The sequence below is a fragment of the Lithobates pipiens genome, unplaced genomic scaffold, assembly GCF_037356315.1.
Source record: "Lithobates pipiens isolate NorthernLeopardFrog02 unplaced genomic scaffold, aLitPip1_a1.2 Scaffold_52, whole genome shotgun sequence".
Classification (NCBI taxonomy): domain Eukaryota; kingdom Metazoa; phylum Chordata; class Amphibia; order Anura; family Ranidae; genus Lithobates; species Lithobates pipiens.
Genome location: NW_027507875.1, coordinates 3,222,342 through 3,247,988, shown reverse-complemented (window position 1 = coordinate 3,247,988; position 25,647 = coordinate 3,222,342). Strand labels below are relative to the sequence as shown.

The window sequence follows — 25,647 nt, the reverse complement described above, 5'->3', positions numbered from 1 at the left end:
ATTATTGTCACTAGTTTGCGCTTACGTAGCCAGTAACTGTTTATATTTCAGTCACTTTGGTTTTGCTATGATGCACTAAGTACTTTCTGTCATAGAAGTCTGATTTATAGTTAGACCACTGTATGTGGTTTTGCACTTAGCACTATTTCTATATCATAGAGATATAAGTTGCACTTGGGATTGTGACAGTTATTATTGTGTACACACTGTTGCAGGCACTATTGATAGAAGAATTTCTACATTAGGATAAGAGTTCTCCCTTACTACTTTACCATACTAGTTTGAATATATACCATCTGATATATCTCCATCTGAATAATTAGCTCTATAACATTTTCGTGTAAGGTCCCATTTTTTTGGAAGCGCAGCACCACCATTTTTTCTTTTAACCCTTCTGTATTGTCGTAGCTGGTCAAGAGTTGACTTTTTCTTACAGACAAAATCTTTCACACAGGAATTTGAAACGGAGGAGCACTTCACTCCCTTACACGAGGGGGGGGGGGGGGGGGTGGAGAAGAGTGAGTGAGTGAGTCCAATGTCTAACTTGCAAGTTTTACAGACACACAGAACACACAGAACATGAGGATGCGAAGAATGATTTTTTTTTTTCTGGTTATTTAAACCTTTATCAACCCATACCTCTTTTGATCTTTTGGGTCCTAACCATTTCAGTTTTATCCACCAAATCCTGACACTTTTTTTACAGTTGGTTTACTATTGAATCCAAACTTCCCCTCCCACTTGGCACATTGGGAACACAGCAGCCTCATAAACAGGCACAAAACTTTTTTTTACTGAGACTATTCCTCATTGTCAGCACCCGTTGGGTCTCTCATTAACCTATAAAGCACTGGGATAGTGACCTTCAGCCCACGATAACAATAGGAATACAAGAGTAAAAATATCAGCACTCCCCACTATATAGGGAGAATCAAAAAAGGTTAAACATGAGAAAAGAGAAACTCAAAAAACAGAAAAAAGTTAGCCTTGCGATCTATCTAGCTCACTTAACTAAATAGCGCTTAAATTGTCGGGCATTCAACCTCCGACGGCATCAGGCAATCAACCTCTGACGTTCGGTATACCTAAAATCTTTTTTTTTTTTTTTGTCTGTCCTGGACAGCGGGTGACGTAATTTTTTACCTTAGACAACGTCCCCAAATATCGGTCTACGAGCACTCTTAGAAAGAATTAAGAATATTTTAAATGATCTATCTTGCCTCTCAAACACCAGAGGACTGGATCACGCAAGTTCGAAAACAGACAGTGGATCCGGGTATTAGCCCCCGCCCCTATTTCACCACTAACGTTGAGTGGTGGGACTTTTAATTCTCAGTGAGCTTCGAAGTCCAATACTCACCGAAGTTTTGTTGGAACCATCTGACCCGAAATGCACTAGTTTCTGGTGTAGAAGGACCAAAAATGTTAGGATTATTCTTCTCTTGTGATCAGTCAAACTCCAGGAGTATTGAGAAGCAGATCATTTATTTCTGATGTGTCCCAGAAAAGGTTGAAGCTTACAAGCCAAAAGATGCAGTAAGAATCTCAAAAGATGTACACCCCCCCCCCCCCCCCCTCTTAATACCTACAATAATATAGCCTCAACACTTCTATTGGCTGAGGAAACACAGATAGCCTGCCTGGTACAAAATGGTACTTTATTTGGCTAATTAGTGTTTCCTGTACAGTCTACCATATATGGTTAAGCCTAATCATCCTACAACTTACTGTGGAGTTAGTTAAAGCAAACAATATAGAAGGTTAATACGTGCTCAGAAGTCATTTTTAAAAATCAGTCTTGAGTTATTGTTCTAATAACTTTTCTAATAGTCACACAAGAAACATGTAAAACTTTTCTAACACCTAAGGCATGGGAATCTCAAAATCTGATTGTAGCTGAAACCATTCACAGAACCAAAGAAGCGCTTGTTCATGCTAAAATGAAAGCCGAAGAAACTTTGGTTACCTTGGGTTAAACATTGTTTACCTCCAGACTTTCATGACGCTTTTACTATTTGGTAATAATGGTAATTCTGTTGAAGCTGCACTACCTTTAAATTTACCCTTTTATTCCCACTGCATTTTTTCCTTTTTTTTTTATTTTTTTTTTTTACTTCTATTCCAGTGGTTTTTAACTCCTGTCCTCAGGACCCACTAACAGGCCAGATTTTAAGTATTACATTGGGGAGATGCTGACTAGAATGCTGCAATCGCTGAGCAGCAAATGATATCACTTGTGATGTATTTCAATTATCTTGCAATAAAAACAAATCCAGTCACACAGACCAGAGACCAAGAGAAAAGTCAAAGAGAAAAATTAAATGTAGCTGTGGCCGCTGCTGTCCTGTCCTTGTTAATCTATGAGTTTTGAACATATAATCAAAGGGGTGACCAGTGCTGATCAGCAGACATAAAATAGGACCTTCGGAGGCAAAGTAAAAACTTCTTAATATTGTTAAAAAAAAAAAAAATACTAAAATGTTCAAGGCATACAGCAGTCAATTGATGGTCATGCAGAGACTTGGATTAAATCTTCACACTCAGCCAACTAATCAGGTAACCTGAAGAAGGGTCCCCGAAACATGTAGTGTCTCCAGTCAGCGATGTGTGATTCTCTTTTGCTTTCTTGGCCTCAGCAGTTCCTAATTAGCCCCAGCAGCAGGGTACACCTATACTCTTTGGATTCCCTTGGCTGACTTCCGCCAGGCTGTGACATCGCTTTATACTTCCTGATTCACCCTTCATCGGACCCTCGGCCTTATGGTCCTGCATGGGCCCCCCACCAGCGGTGCTCCTGTATTCCTTGTCCAACAGCTTTGTGCCGGGTCTCCCTAAGCCCCTGTGTCATCCATATGGCTCCAGCCTCCGGGTAGTTTTTTTATTACAAGTCTCTGCATAACCATCAATGGACAAAGTATGCCTTGGTGAACCTTTTTTTTTTTTACTTTTTATTATGGGGGGGAGCTTTTACTTTGCCTCTGAGGGTCCTAATTTATGTCTGCTGATCATCACTGTTCACCCCTTTTGATTATTTCAGTTATCTTGCAAACCTGGCCTGTTAGTGGAAGTGGGAAAAAAATGTAGAAATGGCGCTTTCCCCCTTTATCTTAAAAGAAAGAAAATGCTTACACTAAACCAGATATTTATAGTGGACTCTAAAATAAATCTATGTGAGATAATCCAATTTATAAAAAAAAATTATAAAAAAAGAATTAGTGTTAGACCCTCAGCCGGGTGTTTGGTGTACAGTGATTGATATATAGGTATTAGACCCTCAGTTGAATTTGGAAGCCAAATTATCCAAATAATTTAGACAATCTGTCTACCATAAACTGTAGAGTGATTATAAACCTACAAAAAGTGATTATTCCTACAGAAACAATGCAAAACGCCTAATTAAATAAAATGGACACCCAAATGGTATGTGAAATGAAATGCTATTTCACTTTGATTATGGGGTGAAGATTGTGTCCCCTGCTATTTTCATTTAAATTATGTGAAAAAGAAATATAGAAAAAGGAAAGATGGATCAATGGGGGAAAAAAAAAAAAAAAACCTCCCAGAGTGTGTGTGTGTGTGTGTGTGTGTGTGTGTGTATGTATATATATGTGTGTGTGTGTGTGTGTATATATATATATATATATATATATATATATATATATATGTATATATATATATATATATATAGGAATTTCCCTTGTGATCAGTAAAAACTCCAGGTGTTCTTGAGAAGCAAACAATTTATTTCTGATGTGGCCCACAACAGGGAGACATGCTTACAGGACAAGCTGCAGGAAAAAGTCCCAACAAAAAAAAGTGTCCCGCCTTCACATACCCCACAAGAATAACATCTCTATGCTTCTATTGGCTGAGGGAACATAAATAACGTTGTCATGGTACGAACTGATACCTTTATTAGCTATCCATGTTCCGTACATTCTTAGGCTATCATATTTAGTTAAAATCTAATCATCCTACTTACTATGGAGTTAATTAGGACAAAACAATACAATGAGTTAATACAATAATGTGCTCAGAAGTAAGCTTTTTAACAAATCAGTCTCAGGACTATTGTTTTTCTAATAGTCACACAATAAACATTTAAAACTTTTCTAACATTCCCTCCTCTTTGTGTGACTATTTTATCTCAACACATTTCGATGAAAGTCCCTGTGTTATACACTTTCGGACTGTATGTCATTAAGTTGAGCTTCAATGTCCACATAGGTCTCCTCAGAGGTAGAGAGGGTTTGATACATTGTTCTTGAGACTGCAGTTTCAATGAGTTTTTGTGAAAGTCCTCGAATACAGGGAATGCAGCAGCATCCGCAAGTGACCAAAACAGCCAAAGCCACAGCGATTGAGATCAAACATGATGTGATAAATCCAGTCCATTTACTGAACCATCCTTCAAGCCAAGTTGTGAATGGATCATTAATACCTGAGTTTTCCGCCAATTCATTCGATAGCGCAGTCAGTCCTTCCAAGGCTCTGGTCACTGTCTCTCCAGGAGCTGTATTGTAGGGTTAAAGGTACAACACATGCTACCAAACATTTTGCATACCCTCCTCTTTCAGCTAAAACCATATCTAAAGCCATTCGGTTCTGCCAGGCCATTAGAGATGTGGGGGCCAACTGTTCTGCTAGGCCCTTCACAGCATCCCTAGTATAGTTTACAAATCGTTGTTGGTTATAATATATATATATATATATATAATTAATCCAGTCAACATTTTTATCTATAGTCACCCACCAGAGAAGAGACTCAAACCCAGCTGTCACCTGATTCCTGGCTTTAAACTCGTCCGGCACCCCGCGAGGAACCCCAATCTCATCTATGTAGATCTGAGAGTCAAATGACCCCAAGGGAGAGGTGTCCCTACGATACTGTCGGTGACTCTTAGTCCACGGGTATTCTGACAGGATTCTCAGGGGCATAGCTAGCTGGACCATAGCGCAATCCCCTTGGGCATTGGCCGGTAGTCTAGCTCGCAGTTTCTTATCCCCACACATCCACCAGACATCAGCTCTCTGAATGTCATGTCCAACCCAGTCACCGTTGTCCGTGTTAATCCTCTCCACACAGTAGTCATCAGGCAGTGACCCAAGATCCACCTCGCTACGGGTCCCTGGGAGTGCAAAACAAGTAAAGTTGCCCGGATAAGCGGTAACCGCTGGAGGTATCTGAGGTCTCTGTACTGGGGGAAACAACAAACTCAATGTGTGACAAGTAGAATTTGTTTCAGGTTTATAGCTCTTATTATACAATTGCAACATACATTTTAAACCTTCTGGATCTGTATTGTGATCTAGAGGAAAAGGAACTGTTGCTAAATGTGGTCTGGCTCCGGCACAAACTAAACAGTTTTCCTTTTTTCAGAGTTCTAACCGTGTACCTCAACCATTCTAACCGCTCATTTTTTTCTTGGTAGCCCGTCTCCAAAGCTATGGCATCTTCTATTGTTACGTTAGTGAATCTTATAGTTATACTCAGAACTTCTATTTTAGTATGGCCTACTTCTTTCCCTTCTGAGTCTACCTTTTCCTGTTGTCTAGTTTTATTTGGTAGTAATACCTCAAGGAAAAATGTTCCTGAGGGATCAGTTCCTGACACCCATGCTCCCATGGAATACAACCGCTGATCTTCCTTCCTTCCTCGGTTCCTTTAATGTTATTAATAGTTGGTTACAGTTCTTAATATGTATGCAGGGGGAGTTGGCCGCTTTTGTGATTATGAGTCTCTCCTTTATTCCACTCTTTTTAGCCCCTGGTTGATTATACCCCCAATCTTGATGTGCTGTAGTCCACAGGGCCTGATCCCATGCTTGACATCCTGTCTTATTCCAGAGCCAGCAGATATATTTATCTGCCCATAGAAGTCCTCTAGCCCCAGTTGTATCCCCACAATCTGCAATCTGACAGAAGTCTACCAGTATAGTGCTAGTTATTCCCTCTATAAAGGTTAGATTTAATGCTTTTCCTGTTCTTTCCCAATCCAAAGGTTCCTCTACTCTTCCGTAGCGCCTACCCCCTCTTATGGATGCCTCTCCTAGAGTCACCAGTAATCCAAGGATAATTACTGTCCCTTTCATCCTAACCAGCTACAGAGTTCCAGCGGATAGGATAGGGGAGTTGGAAGGGGAGGGAGACTTCACCGGTTTGAGACAAGTCCCACCTTGTGTGAGACCTCCCTTTGTAGCCGGATTTTCTGAACCTCTGGTAGCCATCTGGCCCTACTCTGCCTGTGAAACGTTTTTACAATGGGACTGGTGAATCCAGGTAGACCTCTCTGCAATCCTTATCACAGTAGGGGTAGTTAAAAGGACTTTGAAAGGACCATCCCACCTTGGGGAGTTACCACTGCTTTTTTTCTTATTACTTTTTATTGAGACCCCAATCTCCCACATGCACCTTTTTCATCTTCTTTTGTGGGTGTGATATACATACTGGTCACAGCTACTAGTAGGCAATACATCCAATTATTTTTACCTATTTCTTCCATAACTTTTCTCAGTTTGCTTTTTAGAATGCCATTATGTCTTTCTACCAATCCAGCTGATTGGGAATGATAGGCACAATGGTATTTCCCTTTAATTCTCATCACTTCTATCAAATGTTGTATATTTTTTAATTACAAAATGGGGTCCATTATCACCGTAAATCCTTTCAGGGATTCCAAATCTAGGAATAATATCTCTTAGTAATGCTTTGGCTACAGTCTGTGCATCTGCACTTCCTATCTCCACCCATTTGGTCAGGGTGCCTGGGTACCAAACAATATTTCTTCCTTTCACATTTGTCTAATTCAATAAAATCCATGCAAATGTGTTGGAATGGATATTGTGGTGTAGGGAACTTCCCTTTCTGTGGTCTTATACCTCCCTGAGCATTGTCTCTTGCACATATAAGACATTGAGAGCAAAAAGTTTTTTGAGTAATTTGTGAATCCATAGGCTGTACATACTTTATTTAACATCTCAGTCACCCCCCTGTTTGACACATGCGTTACTCCATGTGTCAATACTGCTGCATACCTAAATAAAGATTTTGGTAATACCGGTTTCCCTTCAGGTGATGTGTAAATGTCATCAATTATTGTGCAACCCTTTGTTTTCCAATATTGTTTTCCCCAGGGGGGCATTTAGCTGCATATCAGTAAGGACTGTATGATCTATCACTATGATTTCTCGTCATTATTTTATGTGCAGCTTCATCTGCCCTTTTATTTCCCTTTGAGATGGGGTCCGTATATTTTGTGTGTGCTTGACATTTACAGATTGCAAGCTTTTTTGGTAACTGTATTGCATCTAGGAGTTCTAAAATGAAGTCCGTATGTGAAATTGGTTTACCACTGGAGGTGACCATCCCCCTGTTTTTCCATTGTTGTGCAAAAACATGTACTGTTGAAAAGGCATATTGACTGTCAGTGTATATGGTTACAGATTTTCCTTCTGACAGTATACATGCTCTTGTCAGTGCTACAAGTTCTGCAACTTGTGCTGAATAATGTTTTGGTAGTGGCCCCGCTTCCAAAATCTCATCCTGTGTCACTACTGCATATCCTGTTGCATTTGTGCCATCTGGATTTTTTCTTACTAGAACCATCAACAAAAAGTATCATGTCAGAGTTAGATAATGGTACATCTTTCAGATCACTTCATGGCAGTACCTTTTCAGCGATGGCAACAGTGCAGTCATGTTTATACCCGTCCGTAGGAAGTAGTAGTGTGGATGGTTTTAATGTAGTACACCTCTGTATTGTTAAGTGAGGTTTTGTCAAGAGTATTGTCATGCAGGAAAGATGTCGTGCTGGGCTCAAATGTGATACATTTTGTTGTAACAGGATAACAAACACTGCATGTGGTACCTTTTCAGTTAGTAAAGTTGAATAAAGACACCAGTCCATCCGGTTCAGCCTGAGTGAGTGTCTAGCCCCTACCCCTGTACACCCACATCATTCTCCACCCCCAAGGATCCAACGTCCCCATTCATATACCAAGGCCAAACCGGGACAGAAGCCAATCAACCCACCTGCATGTCCCCGGAGTGTGGGAGGAAACCAGAGCACCCGGAGGAAATCCACGCAGGCACAGGGAGTACATGCAAACTCCAGGCAGGCAGCGCCATGATTGGGATTCGAACCAGTGACCCCCTTCACTGCTAGGCGAGAGTGCTAACCACTACACCGCTGATGCTACCAGTGCTTGTACACAGGGTGGAAGTACTCTCATTGCTCTATTTCTGTAGAGTAATCCTTCCTCTAAAACCACCTGTGCCTCTCCCTCTATGAGACCCCTCCTGGTTCTGCCTCAGCAGTGTACTCTTCTGCATCCTCCTCTCCATCACCTTGCACAAAAACCTTTACTTTCACATTCTTTTTTGCTTTTAAATACTTCTCAGAATGCTTAGCATATTGTAAAACATCTAAAACTGATGCAGTTCGGTAAGTAACCATGTTTTTAACAATGTAATCCTTATGATCCTGCTTCAATCCATTTTAAAAAAACAATCTTTAGCTGTTGTTAATATGCACTATACACATCCTCCGCTTCGGGGAGCCCGGAGAACACTCTAAAAATCTCTCGTAATTTATTTAGGTAGTCACTGACACTTTCCTTGTCTTCTTGTATTGTCATATTAATTTTTTTGCCAATCAGTCCGTTGTACCCATCTAAGATGGCATCTGTTCAGTAGGGCAGTCAACCTGTTTCCTAAGTCTGGGCTTTCTGGAGGCAATGGATCCCCCCGTCCCTGTGCATTTTCTGGGGCGCAGGGGTATTCCTCACCGTCCTCCACACCATACCTAATAGGAGGTTTACTTAGTCTCTTGGCTCCTGCTGGGGCACCTAGTACATGAGTTATGGCATCAGTTAATGTTTCAAGGATCGATCTGTTCATCTCCAGGACTGAACTACTGTCTGGAGAGATTGAGGAAGTGGAGTTGGGGTTTTGTTCAGAGGCGGTTCCTTTGACAGGGGTGGATGTCACAGGGAAGGTGTTACTCTGGGCAGTTACTTGCACCTGAGGGGGAGGACCACCATAGGGAGGTGGTCTCTGGGTACAGCAGATGAGATCATCCTCTTTGTCCACTAGGGGCAATTGGGCTTGGCATTTTTCCTTTGTTCTTTTTCCTTCTACCCTAATTCTAGCATGCTGAAGCCAATACTCCGCCATTTCCAACCCATACCTTTTTTGAACTTAGCCTTTTGACTTTATAAGTGTACCCAAATATAAACAGCATTGCATCATCAACTCCAATCCAATATAAATATTTACTTTAAGACAATTATTCAGACTCTTTCCCACCAAAAGTCCTAATATTGTCACAGATGCACAAATTAACCTCTGTCAGGCAATCTGCATTTTCTTGTTTCTGAGAAACAGCTTCTTGACCTTCATAGCAATGAAAACATTCTCAGCCTTTTTTTTTTCTTTTCTTTTCACATTCATCAAGCCACCTGATAATTCTACAACATTCTATTTACTCCAAAGTGCAATCTACCTTCTTTTTCTTTCATGCTAAGTTTCAATATTTACAATATAACCCTTCTGTATTGTCATAGCTAATCAAGGGTTAACATTTAAAACTTCTGGCAGAAGCAATCCTTCCATGAGGGGAGGGGGAGGGGGAGAGTGAGTGCAGTGCGTTAGGTGAAGAATGACTTCTTATCTCCTTAGAAATACGCAGCACAAAAACATGTAAATGAACAAAGCAATACAAGAGAAAAAACATCAGCACTCCCCACACTATCGAGAGAATCAAAAAGGGTTACACATGAACAAAGATAAAGTAAACACACACAGAAGAAAGTTAGCCTTGCGATCTTTTTAGATCACTTAACTAAACAGCGCTTAAATAGTCAGGCATTCAACCTCTGACATTCGGTATACCTCAAATCTTTTTGTTATCTGTCCGGACAGCGGGCGACGTAATTTTTTACCTTAGACAACGTCCCCAAGTGTCTCTGTCTACGAGCACTGGATCATCTAGATATTATACGATCAATACCAATGTCGGCAATTACAACACATTAAACCAGAAGCAAAGAGAGAGAAGAAAAGACTCTTAGAAAGAATTAAGAATAATTTAAATTATCTTACCTCTCAAACACCTGGACTGGATCACACAAGGTTCGGAAACAGACAGTGGAATCCAGATCTTTTGGCCCCGCCCCTTTTTCACCAATAACATTGATTGGGGGGACTTTAATATTCAGTGAGCTTCAAAGTCCAATACTCACCGAAGTTTTGTCGGGCCGTCAGATCTGAAAACCAGCGTGTTGCTTCCGGCTCGAAAGACCAAAAATGTTAGGAATTTCCCTTGTGATCAGCAAAAACTCCAGGTGTTCTTGAGAAGCAAACAATTTATTTCTGATGTGGCCCACAACAGGGAGAGGGAACATAAATAACGTTGTCGTGGTACGAACTGATACCTTTATTAGCTATCCATGTTCCGTACATTCTTAGGCTATCATATTTAGTTAAATCTAATCATCCTACTTACTATGGAGTTAATTAGGACAAAACAATACAATGAGTTAATACAATAATGTGCTCAGAAGTAAGCTTTTTAACAAATCAGTCTCAGGACTATTGTTTTTCTAATAGTCACACAATAAACATTTAAAACTTTTCTAACAATATATATATACCAATGTAAAATGCTAAATTAAATAGACAAATATCTATTAAATATATTAGAAATAAATACATTTAAAGTCCGTTAGAAAGTGACTTGTGCCCATAAGAGACAAGTGCTATGGCTAATCTTCTATATTCGTAGTTGCATAGTTTGTAAGGTTGAATAAAGACACCAGTCCATCCAGTTCAATCTGAGTGTCTACAATTGTCCCTATCCCTGTACATTGCACACTCACATCGGTCCCTACCCTCAAGGAGCCCACAAAAATATATGCTGGAAGGAAGGTGCCGGTGCAGTCATCTGAGCAAATAGTGGTGATTTTACATTCGCCAGATGCCTAGCCCCTAAGGGGGCAATAGCGCTTCCACAGTGTAAGCCCCTGAGTCGCTCTGTGGTGTTCTTGAACCTTCAGCCTTTTAGCATGTATCAGCCATAACGCTCATATTATCCACGTAAAAAAGAGGAGTATTTCATAGCACAATACTGTTTGCCAATTGCGTTTTATTTGTAGAGAAATGTACTTACATTTAGTACAATATAACAGGCAGAGAATTGTAGTGGCAGCTGCCAATTACCGTGGCTTCCCAGGAAGAAAGAGTGCGCACGTCCTATGGCCACGCCCTACGTGTTTCGTCATCAAGACGTCATCTGGGGGTTCACCTGAGGGTCTAACACCTATATATCACTGGACACCAACACCCGGCCGAGGTTCTAACACACTATTTTATTATTTTATATAAATTGGATTATTATCTCACATAGATTTATTTTAGAGTCCACTATAAATATCTGGTTTAGTATAAGCATTTTATTTTTTTAAGATAAAGGGGGAAAGCGCCATTTCTAAAAAAAAATTTCCCACTTCCACATTCATTCCACCCACGGGTTGAACAAACTGTATAGGTAGCTCCAACCCCACAGTATATAAAAAGTCCCTTCCAGGGCCATATAAAATCCATAGCGTGGCTTCATTCCCTTTTCTTTCTTGCCTGTTAGTGGGTTCTAAGGACAGGAGTTGAGAACCACTGTTCTATTAAGCCTCGTACACATGGTACGATTGTTGGCCGACTGAGACTTTTGTGTGTCAGGCTCTTGTCTTGCATACTAACGTTACACAAATTGTCGTGCCACAAACACGAACGTATTGACGTACTACCAGGAATTTCAGCTCCTTAGCGCCACCTTTTGGGCCCCTTCTGCTAGTTTTGTGTTTGAACATTGATTCCGAGCATGCGTGTTTGTACATTTGACTTTTTTGTGTGCCAGATTTGTCGTTTGACAAATTTACTAGCCTGTTATCCAACATTTGTTGGCCGAAAATTGGAAAACAATTGTTGAAAAGAGCGTACTAACGGTAAGAATTTTGGATAACCACCTGTCAAATGACAATCCCCTTCTGATTTTCGTACTGTGTGCTCGAGGCTTTACTCCTTTTTCATGACCCTTTCCCTTTTATCAGTTCTTATGTGGTACTCCACAGGGTTGTTCTCCAGACCCATTGAAATATACTTTTGCTTTACTGATTTGTTAATCGCCTTGTTTTTAATCACTGACAGTCAACAATCTTTAAAAGAGAACACGCTAGGAGTCAAAGGAAGAAAAAGGAGAAGTGAGGCAAGAGGAGGGGATGTGAAAGGGGAGGGGGGGCGACGACTGAAGGGGGGGTAAAACAAAAAAAGCGGGGATAGGGAACCACAGTGGGGTTGACAGCACAAGGAATTGAGCTCTCAATTATTTAAGGATAGGTTAAGTATTCATCCAAAAAATGAATCGTCTCAGTATAGCCAGCACGTAGTCTGTTCCTCCGTTTTGTCCCGAGGACTGCAATGAGGTGTTCCATCTGCTGAATATTGTTCACCCTGGCAAACCATTGCGATTATGGGGGTGGGGGGCAGGGGTTTGCTTCCACATATTGGGAGTACATGCTCTGGTGGAATTCAGGAAATGCTTCAGTAAGGATTTACGGTATCTCTTGGCATAGGAGTCAAATGAAAGTGATTGTAAAGGCTGTTTTGTTATTTTCAAGAAAAAAAAAACCTGTCAGACTTGCCGCCACTGTGCTGCTCGTTTTGCGCAGAGTGGTTCCAATACTCAACTTCTGGGGTCCCCCGCGGCTCCTCCACTTAGAAGTGCTTTCCCGGGGAGGCTACCTTGCGGGCGTGCTCCCGTGTCCAGTATTTGCATCCATAGACATGAATGCCAGACTCTGCCCCACCCCCCGGTGCCTGCCTCATTGGATTTGATTGACGGCAGTGGGAGCTAATGGCTGCTCTGCTATCAATTTAGCCAATCAAGAGCCGGGACTCCGTGCAGAGAGGGACAGTGTGTCTCCGCCAAGGTATATATGGGGCTCAGGTAAGTAGAACGGGGGGGCTGGGGGACCGATCACTACCATAGGAGGCATTAAGGTGAAAAAACACAAGGGTTTACAGCCCCTTTAACCACTTCTGGACCAAGTCTATTTCTGACACTTGTTTATAAATTAAAATCAATATTTTTTGATAGAAAATGACTTGGAACATCCATATGGGTTTTTTTTGGACTAATAAAATGGAAGTCATTGCAATATTTTATATCACACGGTATTTGCGCAGTGGTCTTTCAAATGCAATTTTTTGGGAAAAAAATACTTTACTTAATTAAAATAAATAATCCTAACGTTATCCCCTTTTTTTTGTATATTGTGAAAGATTGTTATGCCAAGTAAACGGATACTAACATGTTATGGTTTAACCACTTTCGGACTGCCCACTGTCGTTATACGTCGGTACTTTCAAGAGGGTTATTGTGGTTATGGCAGCAGCTAGCTGCCATAACCACAGTATCCTCTTCTTCAGTGGGCGGTCCGCTTCAAAATAACAGTGGTCTCTGCGGCGGATTTGCCGCAATATTTTTTATCGGAGCAGAGGCGATCGGATGTTGTCCCTTGTGTGACATAGAGACGAGTGAGAGGAAGATGGCCCAACAGTCTCCATATCATTTCAGGGCGGGAGCGACGTCAAAACGTCACTAACGCCCATAGCTCTTAGGCTGGGTTCACACTGCTGCGGTGTACGAGATCGGATGTGATTCGCACCGCACTGCAGTGCAAATCACATGCGATCTCTGTGCGATGTGATTTCAGCCATACAGATAGTATGGCTGAATTTGCATCCATCCGGGCCAAACTTGCACAGGACCCTTTTTTTGGTCCGCAGCAGAATCGGATCCCATGGGTGTTCACACCATGCGATCCGATTCCTGTCTGAGTTTGCAGATCGCACTGCGATATGCAAACTGGTTTGGAGGTGTCATTAACTTTTCACTGACACTCCCAGCAGTTCGCATAGGGCAGTGTGAACTGCCGCCGGGAGGCATGCGATGCGGGAAACCGCAGTAGATTTGCAGCGTTCACGCATCGCAGCAGTGTGAACCCAGCCTTAAAGGGCTTTTTTTATTTTTTTTATTGCATTTTAGTGGAAATATAAGATCTGGGGTCAAAAAGACCTCAGATCTCTATTTAAGAGGTCCTGTCAGGTTTTTTTTTTTTCTATTACAAGGAATGTTTATGTGCCTTGTAACAGAAATAAAAGTGGCACAATTAGTTTTTTTTTCCCTATTTTTTTTTTTTTATTTTTTTAAAAGAACAGTGTAAAAAAATAACAGGTAAAATAAAGAATATATATATATTTTTTTAAACGCGCCCCGTCTTGACGAGCAGAAGAACGCATACATGAGTAGCGCCCGAATATGAAAACTGTGTTCAAACCACATATGTGAGATATGTGCAGATTCAAGGCTGCAATGGATTTGTTAACCACTTCAATACCCGGCCATAGTCATATGACGTCCACAGATGGGATCTCCCATCCTGGGTGGACGTCATATGACGGCCTCGGCATTTCGCCGCTCCTGCAGGGGCCCGCAGTGCGGTGATCGTGGATGAGGTGTGTCCCTCGGACACAGCCCATCCCCGATCTGTGGCTTTTTCAACCCTAATCCACCCCCCCCTCCCGATATATGTGACCGGCCGTGTCAAATCACAGCCGGTCACATGTACTGTGCCGTTACAGCGCTCGTGCACGCGCCTAGGGAGCGTGCAGATCGCCAATCGGGATGCAGCTTGTCACCCTGACACAGCCCAACCCCGATCGCAGTGGCTCTTTACCACGTGGCCGGCTATGTCCAATCACAGCCAGTCACAGAATGTAAACAAACCGCGGTAACGAGATGTTACCGGGTTCTCTTCCTCACACACTGATCGTGTGGGAGGAGGAGATTGCGGTAACATATCGTTACTGCCTAGTTTACACACGAATCACACTGATTACATCCCCCAATAAAGAGGACCTGTCATCGCCCATCAAAGTACCTGTCATCGCCCATCAAAGTACCTGTCATCACCCATCACAGCCCATCTGAGTACCTGTCAGCCCATCTGAGTACCTGTCAGCCCATCTGAGTACCTGAGTACCTGTCACAGTTCATCCGAGTACCTGTCACAGTTCATCCGAGTACCTGTCACAGTTCATCCGAGTACCTGTCACAGTTCATCCGAGTACCTGTCGCCAGCCCTTTGGAGTACCCGAGTACCTGTCGCCAGCCCGTCGGAGTACCTGAGTTCCTGTCGCCAGCCCGTCGGAGTACCCGAGTACCTATTTGCAGCCCATGCCTCATAGAATACACATTGGGGTGTTTGCTTTCCAAAATGGGGTCATTTTGTGGGTAATTCCATTGTCCTGGTGCTCCAGGACCTTCAAAAGTGTGATAGGTAGGAATGAAATGAGATGTGTAATTTATGCTCCTAGAACGCCTGAAGGTACCACTTCCATGTTGGACCTCTGTATATGGCTAGGCTGTCTAAAAGTCTCACACATGAGGTAGCGCAATACTCAGGAGGAGTAGCAGAATGTGTTTTGGGGTGTAATTGTTGCTATATACATACTATGTGGTAGAAATATCTTATAAATGGACAACTTTGTGTAAAAAAAAAAAAAAAAAAATTTTCTTTCCACGTTTTCTGAAGACTTGTGGAAAAAAATTAACCGTTCAAAAGACTCATAATGCTTCATAGAATATACTTTGGGGTGTTTGTTTTCCAAAATGGGGTCATTTCGTGGGTAATTCCATTGTCCTGGTGCTCCAGGGCCTTCACAAATGTAATAGGTCGTTAGGAAATTAGAGGTGTAATTTATGCTCCTAGAACCCCTTACGGTGCTCCCTGCATGTTGGGCCTCTGTATGTGGACATGCTGTGTAAAAGTCACACACATGTGGTATCGCCGTACTCGGGATGAGTAGCAGAATGTATTTTGGGGTGTAATTTTTGCTATGTACATGCTTTGAGTTAGAAATATCTTATAAACTGACCAGGTCGTTTTAGAGGTGTAATTTATGCTCCTAGAACCCCTTACGGTGCTCCCTGCATGTTGGGCCAGCCTGTGTAAAAGTCCCACACATGTGGTATCGCCATACTGGGGAAGAGTTGCAGAATGTATTTTGGTGTGTAATTGGAAGTATGCATATGCTGTGTGTGAGAAATAACTTGTTATGACAATTTTGTAAAAAAAAAACAAAAAAAAAACCTTCTTTTTCCCAAGAATTGTGGGGAAAAAATTTACAACTTCAAAAAACTCACCATGCCTCTTACTATATACCTTGGACTGTCTACTTTTCAAAAAGGGGTCATTTGGAGGGTATTTTTACTTTCCTGACATTTCAGAGCCTCAAGAAATGAGCTAGGCCGTCAGTGCATCAGGTGTGATCAGATGTGATCAATTTTCAATGATTTGCACCATAGCTTGTAGACTCTAACTTTCAGAGACTAAATAATATCCAATAATTTGGTTTATTTTTACCAGAGATGTAGCCGTATACATTTTGGCCCAAATTTTATTAACAAAAATGACTTATTTGCAAAATTTTATCATAGAAACTAAAGTTTATTTTTTTTTTTTTCAAAATTTTCGCTCTTTTTTTTCACTTATGTCGCAAAAAATAAAAAAAACAGTGGTGATCAAATACCACCAAAAAGCTCTATTTGTATGAAAAAAATGATAAAAATTTTGTTTGGGTACAGTGTTGCATGACTGAGTAACTGGCATTCAAAGTGTGAGAGCTCTGAAAGCTAAAAATTGGTCTGGTAAGGAAGGTGTATAAATGCGTTGTATTGAAGTGGTTAATGCATTCTCTTCATTAAGGTAAAAAAACCTTTCATGTTCAGCTTTCCCCAGCCCCCAAAATACCTACCTGACCCTGATCTTGATCCAGCACTGTACGCAAGAGCAGTAGCGCTTCTCTCTCCCCTCAGGACATGAGTGAGCAGTGGGAGTCGTTGGCTCTTGCTGCTGTCAATCAACTCCTTTGAGAAGGGAGCAGAGGGCAGGGCTGCGCAGTGCTGTGTGTCAATAGATGCACACAGCCTGGCTCAAGATTAAGACCACAGAAATTCATCCATTCTCAGTACTTGGAAGGGAGGAGACGTCGAGAGCACTGATGGGGCAAAATTATTGCCAAGAAGAAAGTATAATTTGTTTATATATTTTTGATTTTTTTTTTCAATAATAATCAACTTTTTATTTGTTTACACCTTTAAAGTGGTGTTGCCACCAAAAAATAAAAAGTTGCTTAAAATTCTTTAAAAAAATAAATAAAAATAATTGGCAAAAAAAAAAAAGTTTACTCACCTCGAAATACCTGTTGCTAGGGGGTCACTTGTAGTCTGCCTCCTTCCTTGCCCGGGCTGGTGACATCACTTCCTCTCGCGCAACACATTCACCTGGGACATGTCACGTGTCCCAGGTGACTGTAAGGCGTATCATGGCAGCCTGCAGCGCTCGCACATGCGCAGTGGGTGCCCAGCTGTGAAGCCACAGCCGGGTGCCCACAGTACTCATGATGGCGGAGCGGGGAATGAAGGGGGGGGGGCTTCATTCCCCCGCATCGCTGGACCCTGGGACAGGCAAGTGTCTGACTATTAAAAGTCTGCAGCTGCAGTATTTGTAACTGCTGACTTTATTTTTATTTTTTTTAGGGGTTACCCCACTTTAAGTTATGTGCTTTTATCTATTTAATAAAGCTTAATGCTGTTACACTTAAAGGGGTTGTAAAGGTAAATGTTTTTTCACCTTAATGCATTCTATGCATTAAGGTGAAAAAACATCTGACAGTGTCGGCGCCCCCAGCCCCCCCGTTTTACTTACCTCACCCCTTGAATGTCCCGCGCTCGTCCCCCGACGTCCTTTCCACTGTTCAGCCTGGCCGCTGATTGGCTGGAGTGGATGGATGGAAAGCAGCGCAGCCATTGGCTCACGCTGCTGTCAATCACATCCACTGACGCGGAGCGCCGGGGGGCGGGGCCGTGTGATACAGAGAGCGGCTATAGCTGCCGGCTGTATCACGGGAGCGCGCCCGCAGATGCTTTTCACCATGCGAGGGAGCTCGCATGAACGTGAGAAGCATCTGAGGGAGGAAGCAGAGACAGCTGCCGAGGGACCCCAGAAGAGCGGGTTCGGGACCACTCGGTGCAAAACGAGCTGCACAGTGGAGGTAAGTATAACATGTTTGTTATTTTAAAAAAAAATAAAAAATTCACTTTACAATCCCTTTAAACTGTGCTTTATATTTACATATTTTTTGTTTATTGCAGGGCTACTCAGAGTCTCCAGACCTAGAATTTGTTTATGCTGATGCAGACAGATGGGCTACTGAACTTTCAGGTATGACCACAATGTGCTTGGGCCACTGTTTATGTTAATTTAAAAGAGCGTTGATGGTCAGCAAAGTGAATTTAGGTGACTTGTATGGGCTTCTTTTTTTTAAAATCTGGCAGTCAACAGACCACATGGAAATGTGCAAGTCATAATTAAAGTGGATGTAAACCCCCAGAAAATGTTTCTAATTAAGGCTTGAACCGTATACAGTATGGGCTTTCTTGTTAATCCAGCTCTGAGCAATCCTCTTTTTTTCAGTGAGAGAAAAACAGACCTAGAAATAACAGTCCATTTTTCCCTGTGCTGTGAGTCACAGGTGATTTACATATCTCATGCACAAGGGTGAGACAGGCATTTCTGTGTACTTCACAATTCACATCCTTCCTCCCCCTCCACTCTTTCTTCTCCAGCTCTCCCAGGATTTCCTTTCCTGGGATGTTACTCATCATGGAGTGTAATGCACAGATCAGTCTGACTGGAGGAAAAGCATGAATGAATGATTTGTATAGCTCTACAACTGCGAACTGAATCGCCTCAAGGCATTTGATCCGTCCTGTGCTTCCTGTTCCTTAGAAGAGATGGGTCTTGAGTTTTTTTGGGAAGGCCCAACGGTTTTCTTCCATGCGGATGTTAGTGGGTAGAGCGTTCCATAGCCGTGGTCCTTGGACTGTGAATCTTCGTTCTCCCTTTGCTTTGTAGCGGGATTTGGGGATGAGGAGGAGGTTTTGGTTAGTTGATCGGAGGTTGCGATTTGGTGTGTGTTTTTTTTATTTTGTCACATGGTGCAGTGAACTCACAGGACAGCTAGCAGAAGATACAGACAAGCGATTTGATTTAGGGGAGATGTATCTACTCAGAGCTGGGCAGAGGAGAAGCTCCAGTGATCAGATTATTGTTATGGTGCAGTGTGTGTCTGAGGTCACCTGATCACAGTTGCAACATTCCTTTTGATCACCAGGATGTGTTATGTGAGGGAGGGGTGGATGTCTCGCTTTTCATAATTACCCCATTAAGGCTGAAGAGCTCAACGCTTACATACAACCCGTGCCACCTGGCTGCTCCCGCCAAGTCCCGACCCGTGTCACCTGGCTGCTCCCGCCAAGTCCCGACCCGTGTCACCTGGCTGCTCCCGCCAAGTCCCGACCCGTGTCACCTGGCTGCTCCCGCCAAGTCCCGACCCGTGTCACCTGGCTGCTCCCGCCAAGTCCCGACCCGTGTCACCTGGCTGCTCCCGCCAAGTCCCGACCCGTGTCACCTGGCTATTTCACGCCATACTCCTCCTGCACATCACTTCCTCTCTTCTGAATTAGAAAACCACTCCTAAAGCCACATCCGTATTAAGGGGTACATTTTAGAGAAAAGGAGGATCAAAGATGGCCCTAGATCGGACTTTAGAGGCAAAACGGATGAGCGTATATAAAAATAGAAAAATTCTCTATCGTTCACTGACTGACACGGCTCCATTAATCTTGACTATAGGGTTATTACACCACCTTCAGGAGAGGACTAGGCAGAACATGTTATACATGTGAAAAAACAGAACTTTACACTTTACAGCCCCTCTAGTAATAACCCCTCTGCCTGCTTACTGCAGCTCATTTTTTTTCTGCCTAGTGAAGATGATGAACCTAGTATCCCTGCGGGACCATCGGTCCTGGGATTTTTTTGCTGAATATTTGCCTTTTACGCAAGATTTTAAGATCCTGTGATCTCCTATCAACAGCTGGCTGGGTGGCAGGCTGGATAATCTAGATCCTTGTAGTCTCCCCAGCCTGGCCATCGAGCGTGTGCAGACCCTTGTTATGCACTGGGTCGGCCACGACATGCCCCTCAGGCTCCATGGGCGGCCAGTGAGCACAATGCTCCGGGGCACAAATAAGACCGGACTACTGATGTCCTTGTCAGTGTCATGGCCAGCAGCCACCCCGTACTGCTCAGTGAGTGGGTCTGTGATGGGATGTTCCTAGCTCGTCCGGATGGCAAGTACAGATTTCCCTGATCCGGCAAGATTGAGCAGCTGGGCATTCCCTGGGAGGTTGATTAGGGGGTCCTTCTCCTCCCTCTCTTCTCTCCCTGTCCCCACCCCCCCCTCCATGGGGGGGGGGGGTTGCTGCATGATGGGCTGCTGAGCGGTGTGTGTACCTGTAGCCAGGGGTCCCCTGGGGGGCTCTCAGCTTAGATGGGGGGCTGTGCTGGGTGTCTGTGGTCTCTCCGCTGGGTGTCTGGAGGTCTGCATGTGCTGATCGCCAGAGCGCTGTTGGGTCACCATTTTCTCTGTCCTTTCACTGTGTACAAGCATTTACCACAATGCATCATAGCAAGGGAGGCTATTTCTAGAAATATCGAGGTGGTAGTTATGGCGCTCTCCTATGACCATGCAAAAATCGCATACCGTTTATAAGTTGAAAAATATTCCTGCCATCTCAAGGTGCTAATGCTACATATGTTCTAATGTGTTAGATCTCAGTGCAAAAAAATAATGAATTACCAATTACTAAAAATATATAAAGAGAACATTTGAGAATTAATCAAACTGACAACTGTGCAAAAAAGTGCAAAAAGTGCTTACGTGCTGTGGTGCAAAATACATGCATCTAGAGCCTATCCAGCTTATACCATCTTTATACCAAAAACAGTTCAAAAAACCAAAATAAAATCAATTCAAAGTAAAAACCAAAGTGCAAGAAAAAAGAAAAAAAAAAAAAAAGAAAAATTCTTATCAAAAAAGTTTTTTTAAGAAAAGTCCTTTTTTTCAAAAGTTCAACAAAGGTGACTTGTGCTCAGTGCCTGGTGCATTCTGAATCTCAACCGGTGCGTTATCCATGCGTAAAGCAAATTGCCGCACTCACCAGCTCCCCTGCCCCTGCAGGGGTTAACTCGCATCCACAGTGTGAGCCCCTGTGCCGCTGTATAAAGCTGGTCCGGTTGGTGTTCAGTTCCTCATTTCCTCGTGTTTATATATAAAAAATATAGAACATCCATAGTACAGTACTGTTTTAAAATTAGCGCCTTTATTATATTCAAAAGTGGCTACTCACAATTTCACAGATTAAAAACGTTCGTAAACAACACAATACACAGCCCCGCCGCCTTGTAGGAGAGTGTGTACGTTAGGCCACGCCCTACACGTTTCGTCATTGGACGTCGTCTGGAGCGGCCATCTTGGTGCACCTCTCTCTTGATATAGGGTGTAATGCCTGTACTGCGCATGCGCGAGCGAAAAAATGCCATATTGGTATCTGGAATTCAACCTCACAACGGAGTCTTTCATGTTACAGCATGCCAGCACGTACCGCATTACATCCACCCTCTTATTCAACTCTTAGACAGTTTACACAGCGGCTTATTTTATACATATATATATACGCGTGCGGCGGTGGATAAAGCGATACAAAAATGTTTTACATAATATACACAGAAGGGAAAAAGTAAGACCATAAAATGGGGGAATTAAAATATTTTAAGAATAAAATGCAAATAAGCATAAAGATTTCATAAAAATCTATAGAAAAATAGTAAAAAATACAAAAATGTAAATTTGTTTAACATCCTAATAAAGGGACATTGGAGAGGAGAGGACAGAAGAGTGAAAGTGTCGCAAAACTAAACCAAGTGGATTTTTTGTTTAGACACACTCCAACCGGCAGGCTTGAACATAGATTTAGACTTAAATTGTTTTCTGACCAACTATTAAACATAATACTTCCTCTCTTTCCTCTGTTCCCATTCACAATCGAGTTATGTCTTTAGAAAGCATTTGCGCAATTACCATCCTGCTATAGGCCCAAACGTTCAAACTTTGCTTTTATTTCCCAATTTGGGTGGCCATATCCAAAATACCACATAAAGAAAGTTGGATCGAATGTAGTGCATCCAATTATATTGAATGTAACACATTCGTATCCATACTGTTTATTATAATAAAGTGTTAGTATCTATGTAAAATAGGAGGTCTCCCAACTAGACAATGGAGTACCAGTAATCACACATATACCCCCTCCAGTATTTTAGAGAATCATAGTAAAGATGGACCTTATTCAGTACAGTTGTCCAATTTTTTCTCATATCCCCTAACCTCTATGTTCATATCCAAAACATTGCCCATATATGCCCATATATAGATTAGATCGAAAGTAGTGCATTCGATTGGGTCGAATGTAATACATTCGTACCTACATTGCCTGCTACATCAAAGGGACAGGTTTTATGGTTCTCGAATAACCACTGTATTAATAGTAAATGCAAAAATACTCCCTTCAGAATGTTAAACAAATTTGCTATATGCACTTTTTACATTTTTGTATTTTTTACAATTTGTATTTTTTTTTTTTTTTCTATAGATTTTTATGCTTATTTGCATTTTATTCTTAAAATATTTTAATTCCCCCATTTTATGGTCTTACTTTTTCCCTTCTGGACCCCATATTCACCCATTTCCTTACCTTATATGTATCTCTGCTGAAACGCTTTATGTTTTAGTAGGGAAATCAATATGTTATTTCTCACGGTTAATTAACCTACCGAACTCTTGAGGAGAATAATATATATTATGTAAAACATTTTTGTAACGCTCTATCCACCACCGTGCGCGTATATATATATATATATATATATATATATGTATAAAATAAGCCGCTGTGTAAACTGTATAAGAGTTGAATAAGAGGGCGAATGTAATGCGGTACGTGCTGGCATGCTGTAACATGAAAGACTCCATTGTGAGGTCGAATTCCAGATACCAATATGGCGTTTTTTCGCTTGCGCATGCGCAGTAGAGGCATTACACCCTATATCAAGAGAGAGGCTTACCAAGATGGCCGCTCCAGACGACATACAATGACGAAACACGTAGGACATGGCCTAACGTACACACTCTCTCCTACAAGGCGGCGGTGTATTGTGTTGTTTACGAAAGTTTTTAATCTGTGAAATTGTGAGTAGCCACTTTTGAATATAATAAAGACGCTAATTTTAAAACAGTACTGTACTATGGATGTTCTATATTTTTTATATATAAACACGAGGAAATGAGGAACTGAACACCAACCGGACCAGCTTTATACAGCGGCACAGGGGCTCACACTGTGGATGAGAGTTAACCCCTGCAGGGGCAGGGGAGCTGGTGAGTGCAGCAATTTGCTTTACGCAGGGATAACGCACCGGTTGAGATTCAGAATACACCAGGCACTGAGCACAAGTCGCCTTTATTGAACTTTTGAAAAAAAGGACTTTTCTTCAGAAAAATTCTTATCAAAAAAGCTTTTTTAAGTTTTTGTTTGTTTTTTTCTTGCACTTTGGTTTTTACTTTGAATGGATTTTATTTAGTTTTTTTGAAATGTTTTGTGGTATGAAGATGATATAAGCTGGATAGGCTCTAGATGCACGTATTTTGCACCACAGCACGTAAGCACTTTTTGCACTTTTTTGCACAGTTGTCAGTTTTATTAATTCTCAAATGTTCTCTTTATATATTTTTAGTAATTGGTAATTTAATTATTTTTTTGCACTGAGATCTAACACATTAGAACATATGTAACATTAGCACCTTGAGATGGCAGGAATATTTTTCAACTTATAAACGGTATCCGATTTTTGCATTGTCATAGGAGAGCGCCATAACTACCACCTCTATATTTATAGTTCCCTCCAACCCATTAGGTTGGTATTTTTTGGTAGTGGCAGCCTCCCTCCCCTATAAGCGATTTAACTAATTTCAAGCGATTTTTTTTTTTTTAGCGACTTAACAAATTTTTGGCCATTTTTTCTTAAAATCTTTTGTCTCCATAGCGCAAACCCTACCCCTCTTTTAGGCTATTTCTAGAGCCCAGTGCCTAGTAGCAGCTGTAGCCCCACATGGGGTTAATTACATGCAGTTCGGCATCACTGCCGAGTGATGTCACATGATCGCACTCACGATTGGAACGCCCTAGCCCAGGGGTAGGGAACCTTTTTTGTTTTTGACTGAGAGCCATGAACGCCACATATTTTAAAATGTAATTCCACGAGAGCCATACAATATGTTTAAAACAATTATTATTTTTATTTTTTTTATCAATTAATCGACTAATTTCAATTATAACTGTAATATCCACATCTATCCTATGATTGTCTGCTTGCTTACCACTACACAGGCAGGCAGATCCACGAGCAATTTAGGTGGGTGATGATGACATCAGCGCGCCACTCACCTAGGCCACCGCCGGGTGTACCAAGATGGCTGCAGTTCCGGAGCTAGGCCAAAGCTGCAGCCTTTGCTATGGGCTCAATCCACGGATCGGCACACTACACAATCCGCGAATTGAGAGGTGAGAGCCAGATGCAGCCATCAAAAGAGCCACATCTGGCTCGTGAGCCATAGGTTCCCTACCCCTGCCCTAGCCTGATGTCAGTGTATTCTAAGTATTGATATGTTAATGCACCTTTGCAAAATGCAGCATGGTACTACAGGGAGCATAGCCGGCTGGGGGAGGGGCACACATGCTCTGCTCCACCCTGTCATTGCATACCATTGAGAAACAGAAGAGGGGGCAGAGATGCATGATCCAAAACATGCCCAAAGGGGAGGGACATGCAAAGCCTCATACACGGAAAATGGCAACATGGCTTTAACCCCTTAAAGTAAACACTAATGGCGGCCATGCACAGCAGATCAAAAGCATAGGCAAGTGTCACCATGTCTCATATAGTGAACTAGACAGAAGATAGTCAACATCCCAAAGCTGACACCAAAGAAACCATCCCGTGCAAATTGAGTCGGGCAGTCGAACATGAAAAATATGCCAACCTGATATCACAAACTGCTTAAAGAAGAATACCTTTCTTAATCCTTTCCATAGGTTATGAGCATATTTGGTATATTAATCAATCTCAACAGTTTCTATATTTGATATACATTAGCAGATTCATACATTGTGTATATAATAATAATACTGGTTAAAGGACAGACCCAAAAAGGCAACAAGAATAACATAAGGGTTAAATGAAGGAGACAAAAAAGCAAATAGAAAAACAACAATCAACAACAGCAATGGTAGGTAAAGACCATATGTGCACAAATAAAATGTATTTCTCTTATACTCACCGACCAACACAGCTTCTCTCTGTAACTAAATGGGTTTGTTACCCTGCCATTAGGAGAACTAGGCAAAATTGTAACAATACACAGAATTGTCAGTACCGCCCAGGGGGCGAACCCTGTGCTAACAACCCTCCCTGCTGCCCCAGCAGTCTGTTTTATTTTGCCTAGTGAAGGAGAATGACCTAGGAACCCTGCAGGCCCTTTGGTCCATTTTTTTTGATGCTTTTGCGCAAGATC

The 25,647-nt window shown here is 42.0% G+C and overlaps 1 protein-coding gene across 3 annotated transcripts in view; it reads left to right on the top strand.

Moving 5' to 3' along the window:
* Nucleotides 1-25,647, top strand: part of STRIP1 (striatin interacting protein 1) — a 722,689-nt gene that overhangs the window by 78,732 nt on the left and 618,310 nt on the right. For 2 of the 3 annotated variants that reach the window (XM_077467363.1, XM_077467360.1), the window contains exon 2: nucleotides 18,269-18,338. The exons of the other annotated variant lie outside the window; for it this stretch is intronic. In XM_077467363.1, coding sequence (XP_077323489.1) covers nucleotides 18,269-18,338 — 70 coding nt within the window. The remainder of the gene's footprint in view (nucleotides 1-18,268; nucleotides 18,339-25,647) is intronic. 3 annotated transcript variants of the gene reach the window in all.